Genomic DNA, 16,886 nt, shown 5'->3' with positions numbered 1-16,886 from the left:
TTGTGGGGCAGGCCACAGCCTTGGAGGACATGGGAGGGGAAAATGGGTGTCTCTAGGTCTTTCCCACTGGGTTGCTTGGACTATACACCAGCATAGGTAATGGCCAGTGGGGGTGTGAAGTCTGTCCTTTTCTCCCTGGCGGACACAGCTCTTCCTGGTATTGGCCACCAACCAGTGTCTGTCTTTTCCTTAAGGCACTGCATCATCACATGGGTCCTGCCGCAGGCGGCAGCACTGGTCCATGTAAACCCAACGTCACCAGACAACTAGGCCTGAATGACTCAAAGTTCATTTGTTTTTCCTGGTGGAGAGCCTGGGGCTGGTCCCTCTTCAGCATTAGGATGGTTTCCACTCATCCTGCCTATATACACATCAGTATGATGGAAGAAGACTCAGACCTGTCCCTACTGGGCAAGGAGAAGGGCCAGAGAGAGATCTAACTGCAGCACATTTTTAGAGAGCAAGGAAGAAGCAGGGCCTGGATGCTGGAGAAGGGAGAACTGTCAACTCAAAGGTCACCACCAGGCAGAAGAAGACTAAAGGGAAAAGAAAAGCCTAGAAAACAAGTGCTACCAACAGCATGCCCAGAGAAGCACATCAATCCCCTTCAAGCTCCTTCAGGCACCATGGAATCTCACTCTGCTTTGCTCCCTATTAAAGGTTTGTCATTACTGTGTTATTTTTAATACACACTTAGAGGAAAAGGCCCACATGCGCACCATACGTGCATACAAGGGGAAACCATTGCCAAAATATACACTATAGACAGAAGAGTCTGTTCACACTATATATATGTACAGAGTCTCTGGGTGCAGTTTGGCAGTGCACAGCCGGGCTGGGGCTGAGAATGGGGTGGGATGGAATGTGTGGAAACCCCTCAGGGCTTCACACACTTTCCCTTCTTCTCCCGCCGCTGCAGTTTCCGAAGGCGGCGTGTCCAGGCGTCCCGCCACTGGATGACAAGGCTGTTCTTGTCAGCCATCAGTCCCGGCCGGTCAGTGGAGTTTTCACTGATCCCCATGACCAGGTACTTTTTGCTGATCTGGATCTTGGGGCATTTGCAGGACAGGTCTTTCAAGTGGATCCACAAGACATTGTCACCACGCTTGACCCGCTCGTCACGGCACTTGTAGACAGAGAGGATGTTGATGGTGAACTTGGCCCAGTTGGCCACCATCTCCATTTCGAGGATGTTCACCTGGACCACTGAGGGAAAGGAGCAGGAGACACGGTGGTGCTTTGCCTTGCTTCTCAATGGAAGTTCTGGTGACAGGAACTGCCCATCACCAGCAGCCCCACCTATCTCATCTATTGTACCCTTTGGGGGACTGATATGGGGACCCCTCTCCATGCTGGGTGCTCCCCGTGCCCTGGAACATCTGCATCTTGCCCACCCACAGCCAGCCTGTGGCCAGCCCCCTATAGCAAAGCCCAGCATGGTCCAGTGAGGGAGGAGGTCCTTACCATAGTCCTTCTTGCAGTACTTCTTCATGTTAATCTTGTAGTTGCCCTTGGCTGGCTTGCAGTAGGAGTCACAGTCTGTGGAATAAGAACAGAGGGTTGAGCATGAAGATGCTTGAAGGACATGGGGTCCCATACCACCACAAGAGAAGAGGGTGGAGTGCATTGCAGCTCATAGGGGCTGGGAACTCAAACCCCAGCACAAACACCGACACCACATCAGCCAGGAAGAGAAATCAAGTGACTTTGGGCCTATCCAGCAGACTGTGTCACCTCCTGTGCTGATGGTGTCTTGCAAGATAAGTCAGCACAGGAGTAGTAGAGGGAGCCTGGGGACTCTCCTCTGAGATGCAAAAAGGGGATGGGTGGGAGAAATGTAGGTGAGCTAATGAAGGCCACCATGGAGAGCAGGTAGGGGCCATGACCAAGGAGAGTCAACCAGAATGGCTGTGGCCCTGCAAACCTGGGCAATGTGAGAAAGAGTGGACTCAAGCCCACCATCCACAGGGAGGAGGCCCAAAGGACAGTCTGACCCCAGACCAGTGGGGTTGCGATCCTCAGCCCTCAGGGGCCAGGGTGGTGGAAAGCATCCTCATGGGGCAGCCCCTCCAGAGACCTGCAACTTGCCAGTGGCCCAGAAGTGGGGAAGGGAACTTAGGCCATGGGAAGCTGGTGGGTGAGGGACATGGCTCTGCTCTGCCACTGCTCCTCCTGCCCAAGCATCCCCTGCTCAGATGGGCTGGGGAGGCCACCATGCTGTCCACACCACAGCATCCTTTCCCTGCAGTCCCAGCTTCAGGCAAGGCCCATGTCCTAAAGGAGGCTCTTTTCTGTGCATTTCTAAAGACCCCAGATTTGCATCTCAAGCAGAGGGAGGGCAGGGAATGCCTCTTTCCTTCTCCCCAAAGGCTTTGATCCCAACAATTGCCTGCAGCAGCCCTGTCCTCCTTTCTTTCTCCCTGCCATCTTCCTTTGAACATCTCGATTTGTCTCTTTCCAAATGGCATGGTTGTGTTGTGTTTTTTTTTTTTTTTCCTAAGGCCATCTTTCATCTTTTCTCTCCCTCTTGCAGGTTCTCTCTGGCTTGGCCCCACATCCCAGGACAGACCCAGCAGCCTCTGAAGTTGTCTTTGTTTGCAGGTTGCCACAGTGATTACTGGCGACAGAGACGAGGGGCTGGGGGAATAACAGTGCCCTGTGCCAAGGGGAGGAGGAGAAAAGAGGAAAGAAAACAGGAGCACAGACTCTGCTGCTCTCCTTTCTGCCCGGCTCTCCTTTATCTGGGACTTTGTGCCACCTGTCCCAAATTTGTCCTGGGGAAAAGCAGTGCAGCACGAAGCTAATTCTTGGAAGAGGGGGATGAGCCCCAGTTCCCAGCTCAGCCCCTCTGCTCCAGCTGGCAGAACTGCCCCAGCCCTGCTGCATCCCCCAGGACTGCAGTGGTGGCTGTGGAGCTGGTGTGGAGTCTCCCCATGCTGGGGGGGCTGCTGGGTGCACTGAAATGCTCAGCTGTGGCACTAAAGGTGCCCCCATCTGCTGCATCCCTGGGAGCTGCCTCAGCCTCATCCTGGATCCCACTGCATCCTCTGAGACATGCTACAAGCCTGTCCCTGACACCCTGCTCCACCCTTTTATGCTACAAGAAAGGGACTCTAAATGGGAGCTCCCACCTCATTCTGTGGCTTGCCCAGCAGGATGGACAACCTTTTCCTCTCCACGCAGAGTGATGGAAGCTGAGAGGGGCTTTGGACAAGGGCCTGTAGGGACAGGACAAAGGGGAATGGCTTTAACCTGACAGAGGGGAGACTGAGATGAGCTCTTAGGCAGAAGTTCTTCCCTGTGAGGGTGCTGAGGCGCTGGCACAGGGTGCCCAGAGAAGCTGTGGCTGCCCCATCCCTGGCAGTGTTCAAGGCCAGGTTGGATGGGGCTTGGAGCAACCTGGTCTAGTGGAAGGTGTCCCTGCCTGTGGCAGGGGGTTGGGACTCGATGAGCTTTAAGGTCCCTTCCAACCCAAACTGATCTGGGATTCTATGATGCCCTGCACACAGGCAACACCTCTGCTGCTGGTGGGGAGCCAGCACATGGGAAGGATGGATGGATGGGTGGATGGATGGATGGAAGGATGGATGGGTGGATGGGTGGATGGATGGATGGATGGATGGATGGATGGATGGATGGATGGATGGATGGATGGATAGATGGCTGGCTGCATGGACAGACAAAGCAGGTTGATGCTGCACACACATGGGAGGAGGTGGCCAGTGACCAGTGAGCCACCAGCTGATGCAGGCATCCCCAGTCTGTGGGGCAGCGTTTGCAAGAGGCAGTGAGTTTGCTTTGCACATCTGGTTTACTTCTCCTCACCTTGGAAAAAAAAAAAAAAGAAAGAGGAATATTTTGTTTTAAGAGAGATGTAACTTAATTAGGTGTTATGGCTGCAAATTTTTTACTGCTGACTTTGAATTCCTTTAAAGCCCTGTTTTGTGCGCCATGGTTTTTGTTAATTCTGCTAATGGGGAATGGGATTTTCTAGATTTTTTTTTTCCACTTAGTGGAAAATATTTTAAGATAATAATAATAAAAATTACAAGAGGTGGACCTAGGATGTTTCAGCTTTGAGACGGTCAGCAGCTTGGGCAGAGAGATCAAAGCCAGACCACAAAGGCTCAGGAGGGTGGGAAAGGCAGCAGAAAGCTGGGAAGAGCGATGCAGTGGATGGCAAAGTCAGCAAAAAGCCTGGACGCACCCGGGGACAGGACCCTGCAAGGAAGAGGATGGGGAGGGGGGGGAAGTCCAGCACCTGAGCACGATGGCCCCGAACAATGTCCCCCTGTTCCTGCAGCCCAGCACTTGCTGCCAGCGGCAGGGAGGGATGTGGGGAAATGGGGGGAGAAGGGGCTTGGAGGCTGCCTGGGTTGGGAGGACTGCAGGGATTGAGAGGCTAAGTGCTGAGTGTCCTCTTGGGGAGTGCCCTGCTCATGGGGGAGCTTGGAGCTCCTGCAGCACAGAGAAGCAGCCAGAGGGGCATCAGGGTGCAGGAGGGTGCAGGCAGGGAGCAGGGAGCAGGCAGGGTGCACCGCTGTGGCCAGCCCTGCCTGCAGCACCAGCACACTGGAGACAGAGAAACAGAGGCAGAGTTGGGCAAGGCAACATCACCCACCCCATCTCTGATCCCTGCCGGCCAAGGGGGCAGCAGGACTCCAAGAGGATCCCCTGCTCCCCCGGTGCAGGCTCTGGGCAGAGGTGAGCAACTTTGCATTAAAGATAATCAAGCTAGAAGCCAGAAATCTTGACACCACAAAGCCACAGATAAAACTAAAACAGTTTAAGGCAGACCTGCCCTGCTAAAACAAAGTAAACACCCGGTAAACACCACAATAGCCTGGGGAGGGGCTGTTAGCATTTTCCACTCCCAAGGCGAGGTGGCTGCAGGAAGGAGAGCTGGGGAGAAGGATGTTCACAGTGCACTGGCTCTCCAAGGAGGGATTAGGCTCCCCCTGGGATAGATGTACTCCAAACGTTGAGAAGAGAGGGCTCTGAGCAGACCTTAGAGCAGCTTCCAATGCCTGAAGGAGCTACAAAAAACTTGGAGGGGGTTTTGGACAGGAGCCTGTAGGGACAGGACAAGGGGGAATGGCTTTAACCTGACAGAGGGGAGATTGAGATGAGCTCTTAGGCAGAAGTTCTTCCCTGTGAGGGTGCTGAGGCGCTGGCACAGGGTGCCCAGAGAAGCTGTGGCTGCCCCATCCCTGGCAGTGTTCAAGGCCAGGTTGGATGGGGCTTGGAACAACCTGGTCTTGTGGAAGGTGTACCTGCCCATGGCAGGGGGTTGGAACTGGATGAGCTTTAAGGTGCCTTTCAACACAAACCAGTCTCAGATTTTGTGATTCTATGAAATGAGGCATGGGGAAGCTCCTCAGTACATATGGGTTTGGGGAGTTGGAGGTGCTTCTGCTCTCTTACCAGGACCATGTGCCATGGGATGGAGTGAAGGATGGTGCAGGATGTCTATTCCCCCACACTGGCATGTGAAAGAAGACCAAGGTCCTGGGGACAGCAGGGTGAAGGGTGACCTGAGGATGTAAGCGGCTGCTTCTTTCCCTAACTTCAACCTCTTGTAGTGGCTTGGGATCCCTACAGTGGTATGGCTAGGAACAGCCATGCTTCAGTGCCAACAGGACTGCAGAAGAAGAGGACGGAAGAAATGCAAAGTTTGCAGCCTGCTGCTGAAGCTGTCCCTCCTTCGGTGGGTGACAGCAGCAGTGACACTGATCCTTCCATGGTCCTGTCACCCTGCGCAGCCAGGATAAGCAGCTCATACCCAAACATTTCACTCCTCCAGACCTGTACCCACTCATCTCCCAGGGCAGACCTGGCAGCCAGTGCCTTGTCACAGGAGCTCCTGAGCCTGCTAGACCCCCCTGCTCTCCCCAGCACTGCTCAGAGAGCCAGAGCCCTCAGGGGCAGAGGGCACCGAGGAGAAACTTCTGGCACTGGCAATAACAAAAGGAGAGTAATAAAAAGCCACCTCAGAAGCACCCACACCACAACCCCAGCCACAATCTGCTGAGGGGTGGTGAGGCCCTGGGGGCTGCATACCTGCTTTCCTCCCTAGAGGGGATGGAGAAACTCTTTCCCCAAGGCCCTGTCAAGCTTTGTTGGTCCCTTTCCAGAAATACACAGGATTTCAAATCTCAGTCATCACTTTCACCAATTTTTTTTTTTTTTTTGCTATTAAGCTTTTTGCCCCCTGGTTTGGCAGGGCTCAGCCCTTCTCTCTTTGTGCTGGGTAGAGGGGAGATGGGATGGGATGTCTCTGGGCAGGGCTGGGGCCATGGGCTAATCCTGGGACGTGAAGCACTTACCCGCAGGCGCCTCCGTGCTGGTGACCAGGGAGGTGGGGTTGATGGCAGGGATCTCTGGAAGAGAAAAGATGTCTTAAGGAAAGGGATCCCCAGCTCTGGTGGTGACACTTGGGCAAAAGCCTCCTGCAAGCAGGGTGCAGAGGGAACTTTTTGGGTCTTCTCCAGCAGCTCTCTAAGAAAGGAAATGGAACGAGTCTGACCACAACAGCACAGGCCATTAAATAGGCCCAAAGATGCCCAAACTGAGCTCAGTGAACTGGGACAAGCTCAGATACTGCATGCCACATGAGCCGTAAGACACTGCTGCAAGGGACGTGCTCCAGGGAAGAATGCTCCTTGGATGCTCAGTTCATCTGAATTCAGTTTGGGCACTGGATGGACGCTTGGCTGATCTGAGCATACTCCATCCAGACTGCACAGCACAGGGGTAAGTTTGGGCAAAAAACTTTATCAGGACTTCCTGTGACGGAACCTCGGGGAAATTCTGTCCTAACCCTAAATCTGGGGAAGAAGAGGGGGAGAGGAGCCAGCCCCGCCAGCTCCAGCGGTGCTCAGGGCAGGAAGTTGTTCTTCTGCCACTTGTGAGAAAGTCACAGTCACTGCAACAGTAACATGGTTTTATGCTGATCACAGGATCTGGCCTTGCTCCAGCCCTGACCACACTGAGGGCTCAGCTGGGTGAGGGGTGCAGCTTGCTGCAGCTGAAGAGGTCACCCAGTACAGCTGTTTCAGCCATCTGGAAGCACTAACCCAAAGGGTCTTTTCAGAGCCTTCTGTGCTGGGGGATGTGATGCGTGGGTGCCACCAGAAGGTGACCCAACCATCCTAACTTGATCACCTCCTGGAGAACATCCATAAAGATGGACATGCTCTCATCTCAGCCTCCCATCCACCACAAACTGCATGCACATGGATTGGTGACAAAGAGGCAGCCAGTGAAGCCAGCTCAAGGACAGCAGCTGCGGGTGCTGGTGGGGGCACTCACTGATGCAGGGGGCCACTGGTGAGCGGCTCTGCTGGTAGCCCTTAGCACAGCGGTTGCAAGTGAGACCGGTCACGCCGTCTTTGCATGGGCACTGCCCTGTCGTCTGGTTGCAGGTCTTGCCGGCTGCGCCAACAGGGTGGCAGTCACAAGCTGGGTGAGAGGGAGAGAGAAGAGGTTTCATCAAAGGTGATGTACAACACAGACCTCAAACTGGACCCAGTGTGTCCCCCCTTGGAGAGGTGAGGAGGAGGTGGGCCAGTGCACTAGTGGAAAGGAGCTGCCAGGGCTGGCACAACCAAGACCTGTAGGTCCAGACTGTGGCCCCATGTATGCTGCAAGCAGCATGGGCAGGATGGCAAGCAGACAAAAGGCTTGGCCAGAGTACAGCTCCACTGACTGGGATGCTCAGGATGAGCCCCTGGAAACCCTGGAGGTCACACAGGCACCTGCAGACACCAGCTTGCATTTAAGGTCCAGACACCAGAACAGTTTCTTCCTGACCACTGCTCTGGGGACAGTCCATTGTGCACACAGGCAAGAGGAGGAATTTCCACAGGCAGCCCTTTCCTGTGTAACCTTTTCCTGTGCAACCAAAAGGCCCACATGGGGCTGTGCAAACCCTGGTTCATGGCCAGCATGGAACTGGGGCCACTGCAGGGACAGAAAGTAAACAGATACATGCCCAGGTCTGCCCTTCCCCCACCTCAACCCCAGGGCAATACTCCTGCTGCAGCAGTAAAAGGCATTTTCTCCACTCGCTCCCCCACCTGTGAGCTTTCCAGTCCATGGAGCTGAACCAACACTGAGATTTCACGTGAAGTCTGGCCTTGCCTTGATTTTAGAATAGTCTGAAGTGGGTCTTCTCAAAGCCTCCGAAGCCCACATGCCTCAATGTTCATCCTGGCTCTTAGAGACCATGACCGAAGGATGTCCCTATTGCCTTTCTAATGCAGCCTCCCCAGAGACAAGCCACACCTGAGGTGGGTGAAAGTTGGGTATTCACGCTCAGAACAGACCCAAAGTTATTCTCCATCAGTGGATGATAGACCTACTGAGGGCTGTCTACATGGAAGAATGCAGGAAGGAGATGCTCACTCGGGAGCATCTTCCTGCCTGGGGCTGGGCTGGCTATGAGCTGGAAGAGGTTATCTTGGCCCCCATCAGTGTAAGAAAGAGTTGAACATGATTCCAAAGCAAAAAAAAACCCAACACCCCTCACTTTCCCTCACAGCCCCCCGATGTTATCATTTCCCTAATTTTCACCAGATGGGGCTGGTGGGAGCACCAAGGCACTGCTCCTTCAGGCCCCCTCCTACACGGCTAAAAACCAGAGCAAGCAGCCTGTAATGGGGACCAGATGCTTCACCCTTATCAGATCTTGGCTGGGACTGGAAGCGGACGTCTTTCTGACAGAGATATTTTGAGGGCTCAGCTGTGATAACAAATGGCAGTGAGCAAGGGAGCCTTGGCATGATGCAGGGCCATTGGAAACAAGGGGGCTTTCTTGGGCACCACTGCTGGATCTTTGGTGTGAATTTTAAGAAGGGACATAAATCTCAACACAATCAGGATCCAACTCATCTAAGCAGATCTCTCTTCATGCAGTAGAATAAAGCTTTCAATGACTCTTGACTTTTTACCTGAATCAGCCATTAAGACAGCTTTTTTCATCTTAGGTCCACAGCAGATACGTGGTTTTGGGAGACGACCCTTGTCTCTGCCAGACCAACCTCCAGCCCCTTACCCTGCCATGGTGGGATTTCCCACAGGCTCACAGAAATCCTTTGCTCCTTCCCACTTGGATGGGAAAAGTATCCCAGGCAGCACCCAATGCTTCCCCTGACCAGTCCCACATCCCAGCATGGCCGCATCTCACCACTCTGCCTCAGCATCTCCATCCTTCCTCATCCTGAGGTGACCGACAATGGTGGCTGGCTCAGGGATGAAGGAACTGGGGGCATAGCTCCAGCTTCATCCCCAGCTCTACCACCACAGCTCCGTCCCCAGCTGCAGCTCCAGCTCCATTCCTATCCCCATCCTCATCTCCATTCCCATCCCCATCCTCATCTCCATTCCCAGATCCAGATCCATGTCCGCTGCGCACACATTGAGCCCTGCTGCTCACAGCCCTTCCGGGTGCCAGAATCTGGCCCACAGAGCTTGAATAGTGGATTAAGTCACTAGCTTGGAGCTTAACTCATTGAGCTGTCTTGCTCAATGCATGTCTTGCACCTAATATTGAGGGTATTTTTGCATCTTAGGGCTTAGCTGCTACTGCTTCCCCAGTTTTCACCGCAGAAAGCTCAGGGTTTACAGCTTTGTTTAAACTACAGGGATTAAGGCACACCCATTCTTCATTTGACTTTGCAATTACCATCACTGAATTAATCCTGCAGGTTGTTCTGCCTTTTCCATTCTCCCAGCTTTTCCATCTCGCAGTGCCCAGTGGTGACACCAGGACAGGGAGGCCCTTCTGGGAGGGAAGAGTTTGACTTAGAGGCTGAGGGCTACATTCCAGTTCCAGAAGGAGACATGGGCCTCTGCAATGTACAGTTGATATTTCTCTGCCTGTTTCAGAGATGTTGCATCCCAAGCAGAAATGAACCATGGATGGATAGTTCAGTAATGTGCATTGGGATCTGCTAAATAAAACGAAAGAGTTCCTGGCTTCTGGGCTGAATTTTCACCTCCTGAATATGACCTGAGCTTCATCCCTAGCACCTGCAGTATATCTCTTTGCTAGGATGCTCAGCTCCTGCCCTGGACCATCACCATGGCACATGCAAACGTCTTCATCCAAAGCCACACCCCTCAGTTCCCAGCAGCTTACTCCACAATTGCTTTTAACATCTGTTGTCATGAGCCATGCTTTTCCTTTTCTTTCTGTTTTCTTGAAGAAGTGTAGATACCTGAGCTGTACGTACAAGACACATCTTTGGAAAACACAAGCCCAAACTCTCTAGTCACAGAATCCCAGACTGGTTTGGGTTGGGAGCAATGTTAAAGCTCATCCAGTTCCAACCTCCTGCCATGGGCAGGGTCACCTTCCACTAGACCAGGTTAGCTGCTCTAAGGTCTTCCCAGAGCCTTCTCTTCTCCAGGCTGAACAAGCAGAGCTCTCCCACAGAGAGACCTGTCTCAGAGCAGAGGTGCTCCAGACCTCTGATCATATCTCTAGCAGCAACAAATCCCATTCATGGCACTGGGCAGGTAGGCTCTCAGGTGCTGGTCCTGCTCCAAAGAGCTCCCAATCCCAACAAGATCCACCACTCGGTAAGTACAAGGAACGGGTGGAAATGCACTTTGCCTTACTGAAGAAGGGACATCCAAAGGAGCAGAAGCATCAGGGGTTTTATTATTAGCTCAGTTCCCTGAGGCAGAGACAGGAACTGGCTCCCAAGACCCAAGAACCTCCTTTACTGACATTCTCCTCAACATACACACTGTGGTAGGGAACAGCCCTTGTGCACATGCTCATCTGGTGAGGCTCAACCTTTGGAGCACTTCCAAACCTGGGGTAAACCCTGCCAGCCCTCCAGAAATGGCACCTCCCATTCCTGGCTGGCAGAGATCTGCCCTGGCTTGGTACTCGGACGGGCAGGAGAGGGACCCTGCAGCACTCAGCTCCTCTGCAGCATGGACTGGTGTTTCTCCTGCACAGCAGCATCAGTCCTCGCCCTGTCCTACCAGCTCCTGAGCACCCCTGGGTGCTCTGCACACTCCATCCTCTCCAGCGCAGCCACCTTGAATCTCAGATGCTTTCCATCACCTCAATGCTCCACAATTACAGGCCTGGGAAGATGGTGGAGCAGGACCAGGCACAGGCAGAAGGAGGCAGCCATAGCCCCTCTGCTTCGTCCACCCTCAGCCCTGAAAATGGAGGGACCTGAGCCAGAGCCTGGGTAGGAAATGCTGCACCTGCAGTATATCCTCCTCCCTGCTTCCAGCACCCAGCCAAATCCTGCTTGCTTTATTTATCAGTTTTTGCTCTCTTCCCTGGATGGAGCAGAAACAGAAACCTCAGTGCCCAGCACAAAGGCAGCACTGGGGATGCTGGGTGCCACAGAGAAGGGAACACCTGCAAGGATTCCACTTTGCTTGGGATTTCATGGGATAATTTTGGTAACAAAGGTAGAAGGAGCTGGTGAACCAAAGGGAAGCAGAAACCACTCATCCAGGGCAGGGTGGGGAGGCTGGGTACTGACTGCAGAGGATGTGAGGGGAGGTGGAGGTGGCACAGCCACCCCAGTAGCCTCACAAGCCCTGGTGCCAGCTGGGGTGAGTGAGGACTGCCTGTGATCCCCCAGTGCTTGATGACAATCCTCACAGAAAAGGGAATTTTGCTGCAGCTGCCCAAGTCCAGCAGTGCTGGAGCAGGAGCTGGGGGCTGCTGCCATCCCTCCCTGGCCTCAGAATCAGGACCCCTCCGGGAATGGGACAGGGCCCAGGATGCTGGGCTATAGACCTTCAGGATGCATGGAATTACAGAATGGTTTAGGTTGGAAAGGAGATTAAGATCATCCAGTTCCAAACGTCCTCCTGCCATGGGCAGGGACACCTCCCACTAGACCATGTCACCAAAGCCTTGTCCAACCTGGTCTTGAACACTGCCAGGGATGGGGCAGCCACAGCTTCTCTGGGCAACCTGTGCAAACATCTCATCCCCCTCACTGTAAAGAACTTCTTCCTTAAATCTAACCTGAACTTCTCCTGTCTCAGTTTAAACCCATTCCCTCTTGTTCTATGGCTACAGTCCCTAGTGATGAGTCCCTCCCCAGCATCCCTATAGGCCCTCTTCAGATACTGGAAGGCTGCTATGAGGTCTCCATGCAGCTTCTGTTCTCCATGCCTTGTCCTCCCTCCTCCTCTTCCTCTCTCCTAGTGTCACCCCAAGGATGGTGGTACCTGGCATGGCTTTGGGACCTGGTTGCTGCCTGGCATGAAGCCCGGCAACAGGAAACCCTTGCTGCTGCTGGGGGGCTGCCATGACCAGAGCCATAGCACTGACATGGTTTGGCCATGCTGTTGGGCCTGGGAAGCCCATGGGAGCACGGGCTGCTGAGGAGGGATCTGTCGATCTGTGAGCTGCTTGGGTGATTACAGCTGATGAGCTAAGGAGGTGGCTGCAGGCAAGGCTGCCCTTGTCAGTGCTCAGCCATGCTCCTGCTGCTGTGCCAGTCAAACATGGAAAGTTTCTTCCTTTATCTCCTCAACTGCTCCCATGGAACACAGCATGGGAAAGGGACAAATGTCACCTCTTACATGAGCCAGAATGACCAACAAAACTAGGACACCCTAGAGGGGAACCCCAAAAGTCAAATCCTTCAATTCACGTCTGCGGCCACAACATTAACGGTCCAAAACCAAAACCACAGTTCCTGTGGACCCTACATAAACATGCTATGTTTATGTTCTCACAGCAGCAGGGGTGCCCAGTGCCCATGAAATACTGCACTCCCTTCTGGGGGGTACTTGCACTCTAAGCTGGAAAAAGAGGGATCAGGGATGAATTCAGAGCACATGATGTCTGGCACAGGCTGTGGACCTTTTAAGGTCAAGCTGTGGCTCAATGGCTTGGAGCAATTGCATCTCTTGGCCAGCTCAGGGACAAGCCACCCTACCTGCAAGCACTATGAGCCATGGTGCTCAGCATCCTCTCCAAAACAGCTCCCCAGAGCTACCCCATAGCTAAAACACACACCCGGATCCTGCTCCACAGCCCAGCAGGATGATGGACACCTCTGCCAGCATCCCCAGCCCTGTAAGGCAGGGAAGCCATCGTGGGTCATTTTGTGAAGCAGCTTGAACACTTCCAAGCACATCCATGGCCCAGACAGCAGGACCCTGCCAGGATGGATGGAGCTCAAGGAATATGCTCACTCCCTGCCCATTGTCCTCCCCATTGCTTGAGGAGATGTGTTTGAAATGATGTCCCTGCCTGGTACTCTTGGGGCGGCAGAGGTGACCTGCAGCCAGGCTCTGAGCAAAAGGATGTTGCAAAGATGGGAGGGAGATCAAGACAGATTGTACGACCCACACTGCCTGCATGGAGAATCCCCCAGCTTACCTTTACAGGCCTTGCGGTCCGTAATGGACTTGCTGAGGTCCCGGTAGAAGCCCTCCTTGCAGTAGTGGCAGTGCCGCCCCGCGGTGTTGTGCCGGCAGTTGAGGCACACGCCGCCACTCTTCCTGCCTGAGAGCTTGTACAGCTCCATGTTGAAGCGGCAGCGCCGGGCGTGCAGGTTGCAGTTACAGGCTGCAAGGGAAGGGGAGAGGATGAGGGCTGGGGGTGCAACCTGGGACCCACCGGGGTGAGCTGGAGCTGCCCCAGTGCCAATGAACAGGACAGGCAGGGCACAGCTGGCCCCCAATGTGCTATCCAGATGTGCAGCATCAGCCAGTGCAAGGGGGTCAGGGTAGAGGAGAAAGGGCACATGTAGGGCTGGGGCATGGCTCAGGTGGAGGCAAGTATGGGGTGGAAGGGTGTAGATACGGGGTCTGGCAGCACACCCAGGCACCTGCAGCCCCATTGTCCCCCATCCCCCTTCCCACCCTCATGGGTGGGTGCACTGGCCTTGCTCCTGCTGCCTCACAGGGCACCATCCTCACCACCAACAATGGAGCCCCCAAACCCCTTACATTTAAGGCTCTACCCTGTATGCACGTGTGCACACACATAGCAGCCCACACAGCAACCCATGTGTGCACAAACAAATGTGCACAGGGACACACACACAAAAAACGTGCCCCTAAATATCTACATACATGTGCACACACGTGTCCATGTGCATCTAAATGTCCCCATATCATTACATGTGCACACATGCACGCACACAGATGTGCACAGAAACAGCTACATGCCATTACACAGAATCACAGAACCACAGACTACTTAGGGTTGGAAAGGACCTTAAAGCTCATACAGTTCCAACCCCCTGCTATGGGCACATGTGCACAAATGCATGCTCACACACATGCATGAATATGCATGCACAGATGCTGGCACATGTGCACATGTGTGTGCTGCTGCAGACCCACACGAATGCTGTTCTTTCATCAGCTCCCCCTGCCTGGCTCCAAGTGTACAAGATAAAAAGCAAAGCAACACCCGCTCCTGCTTAACACTCGCAAAAGGATAATGGGAACAAGATTTCTTTTGGCGAAACACAGCGCCCTTCCCCTGGAGCTGGTAAATTGAGGTTGGGTGAGAGTTTTTCCAGGTGTCCTGTGAAATTCATTAATGTGTTAGACCAGATTTAACTGCTCAGGCCTGGCTTGGCGGGTGTGAGAAGTTGTCTCCCCCATGGCCAGCAGGAGCTTCAGTCCTGCAGAGCAAACACTCCCTCACCTGCCTGGTTGCAAGGATGCTGGTGGAAGGAAGAAAGAGCAAACCCTGGCCCTAAAAACAAAAAGAGCCTTTTGGAGGCCTGAGTGGGGTGAAAACTGGTGCTGGCACCACACGTTCAAACCCTCAGCTCCCCCCGGAGGTCCCTCATGCTGAGATTAGTGTAAAAATCACATGGCAGGCATCAAAATAACACTTGGTGTGTCAGTAGGTGCCTCGGGGGCTTGTGCCTTTTGAGCTCTTTTTCGTTTGTTTCCCTGGTGATGGTGAAAATAGGGACTTCTGAGGCAAATTCTGACTCTGGATGCTGGGATGCAGCTCCTGTAGGGAGAGCAGCAAATACTGCCCATGGTCCAAGTAGTCTGGGATGCTCTGTGCCAGGGATGCTGATGCTTGGCCAGGCTTTGCCAGGGCCAGGAGAGGTGGTAAAGTACCCCAGTATCCAGACTGTCCTTGCACATACCAGATAGCAGGACAGGGACAAGCCAGGTGGTTTGTGCCACTGAACTGAGGCAACTGCATGGAACCACAGCAAAGGAGCAATATCTGGGGGTAGAGGGGCCTCGTTATTCCCTTGCATTACTGAAAGGCCAGTTGGGTTACCCCAAAGGGCATCTCTCCTGTCCCATTGGGAATGCTTGGGGTCACCCCTGTTTGTCCCCTGCATCCTCTGGGGAAAGAGGGCAGATGGCAGCCCAGAGGGGAGTCTATGGGCAGCAGAGAAAGGTCAGGTAAATGATTCACTGCCCTTGGCATAGGTCCCTCCCTGTCTCCAGTTTAATTGGTGAGAGAGTAACTGGGACGTTTCACAGCATCACCAAACCTGCTGCAGGTCAGGGGCCCTCCTGGGTGGCACCTTTCCCTGGGAACATGCTGCAGGCCCTCCCAGGAGCCGGCTTTTGGGAAGAAACCTCCTCTTGCTGCCCAGCATCATCCCCTCTGGGATGCTGCTGCTGCCCACTCTGGGTTATTCCTCCCAGTCTAGGTTGGGGGTCAGGAAACTGCCTCCATCTGAGCTGGAGCCAAGCCAGGATTTTGGCATGGTCCTGGCCAGCCAAGGTGGGGATCTGGCCAGGCTGGGATGGGTGGCTGTCCCCTGCTCGGGGACAGGATCACACCAGCATGGGATCCACGGTTCAGCCATCTGGCACTAAGTGGGGCAGTCAGGTCCCTCTTACCCAGATAAATACTTCCCTGTTCCTCAGTGCCGGCTAGGTTTCAAGCTCTCTCTGTCTCCCGTTAATCACTAATTAAAGGCTTGAATGTTCCCTGCTGTTTGGGGTATTAATAAGAATTTAATCGCACAGTTTGGGGCTAATTATGTGGTAGCTTGCTTCCGCCCTCATACAGTATGCCCAATTAAACAATCATATGATCAATTAAACAATCACAACATCTAACAATTTGCAATAATAGACTAATTAAATGTTGACACCTTGCAAAGGAGCAACGTTCTGTCCCCCTTTTGATGGTGGTTGAACCCCGGCCCACGCTCTGGCCACCCCACAACCTCTCCTCCTCCAGGCTGCTGCGGGTGAAGAGTGGAGGGTGATAGCACAAGGCGGTTTGGGGCAGGAAGCCCCTCACAGGACAAGCAGCGCTGCGCACCAGGGCACACGTGTGGCAGGCGATGGATGGAGCCCGCAGGGCAGGAGCATGGCTGCTGCCCCTGGAATTTTCCTGGGAATAATTAGGGAAGGCAGCCGGCTCAGTGAAACCCTAGACCTGCCGCTGCTGCCAACCCGCAGTGGATTCAAGCTACGCCCCTGCTTTGGCTGGAGGAGAGCCCGGGGCAGGATGAGGCTGCACCTCCACCCTGGGATGGGAACCGAGACCCTTCCCTCCCATCCACACTGCCCCTCCTCATGCGGAACGTGCTTGGGAAAAGAGGGGCCAGGGCTCATGCTGCCAAGAAGCAGGAGGGGAAGCAGAAGTGGTGGAGAGCCCTCCCTGAGGGCTGCGAGGGGCAAGGCTGAGCCACTCCAGCCCCAGCCGGGGAGGAGCAGGACTTAAGATGCTCAGACAAGTATGAATACCCTCCATCGTGGTGTCTGCCTACTCCCAGCACTCCTGCCTTGGCACCCGCTGTCCATGCGGTGCAGCATCCCAGCAGACTGGGGGTTCAGGGGGATGCTGCTCGCTTGCCACCTCCCAAAGCCACTACCAACCCCGAATTACTGCCCACTATGCTCCCAGGGAAGGACCGTGCATGGTGCTGCTATTTTCCAGC

At 54.0% G+C, this 16,886-nt stretch overlaps 1 protein-coding gene across 3 annotated transcripts in view; it reads right to left on the bottom strand.

The window, feature by feature from the left end:
* Positions 1–654: 654 nt before the first annotated feature.
* NTN3 (netrin 3) overlaps positions 655–16,886 on the bottom strand; it is a 30,380-nt gene continuing 14,148 nt past the window's right edge. For all 3 annotated transcript variants that reach the window (XM_062612023.1, XM_062612024.1, XM_062612022.1), the window contains exons 3-7: positions 13,379–13,567; positions 7,312–7,461; positions 6,327–6,380; positions 1,465–1,539; positions 655–1,206 (exon numbers count right to left, since the gene is read on the bottom strand). In XM_062612023.1, the coding sequence (XP_062468007.1) occupies positions 878–1,206; positions 1,465–1,539; positions 6,327–6,380; positions 7,312–7,461; positions 13,379–13,567 (797 nt within the window). In that variant the 3' untranslated portion in view covers positions 655–877. The remainder of the gene's footprint in view (positions 1,207–1,464; positions 1,540–6,326; positions 6,381–7,311; positions 7,462–13,378; positions 13,568–16,886) is intronic.

The sequence above is a fragment of the Pezoporus occidentalis genome, unplaced genomic scaffold (assembly GCF_034315485.1).
Source record: "Pezoporus occidentalis ecotype Australia unplaced genomic scaffold, CSIRO_AGI_Poc_V1 ctg158, whole genome shotgun sequence".
Classification (NCBI taxonomy): Eukaryota; Metazoa; Chordata; class Aves; order Psittaciformes; family Psittacidae; genus Pezoporus; species Pezoporus occidentalis.
This window is presented reverse-complemented; position numbering and strand designations above follow the sequence as displayed.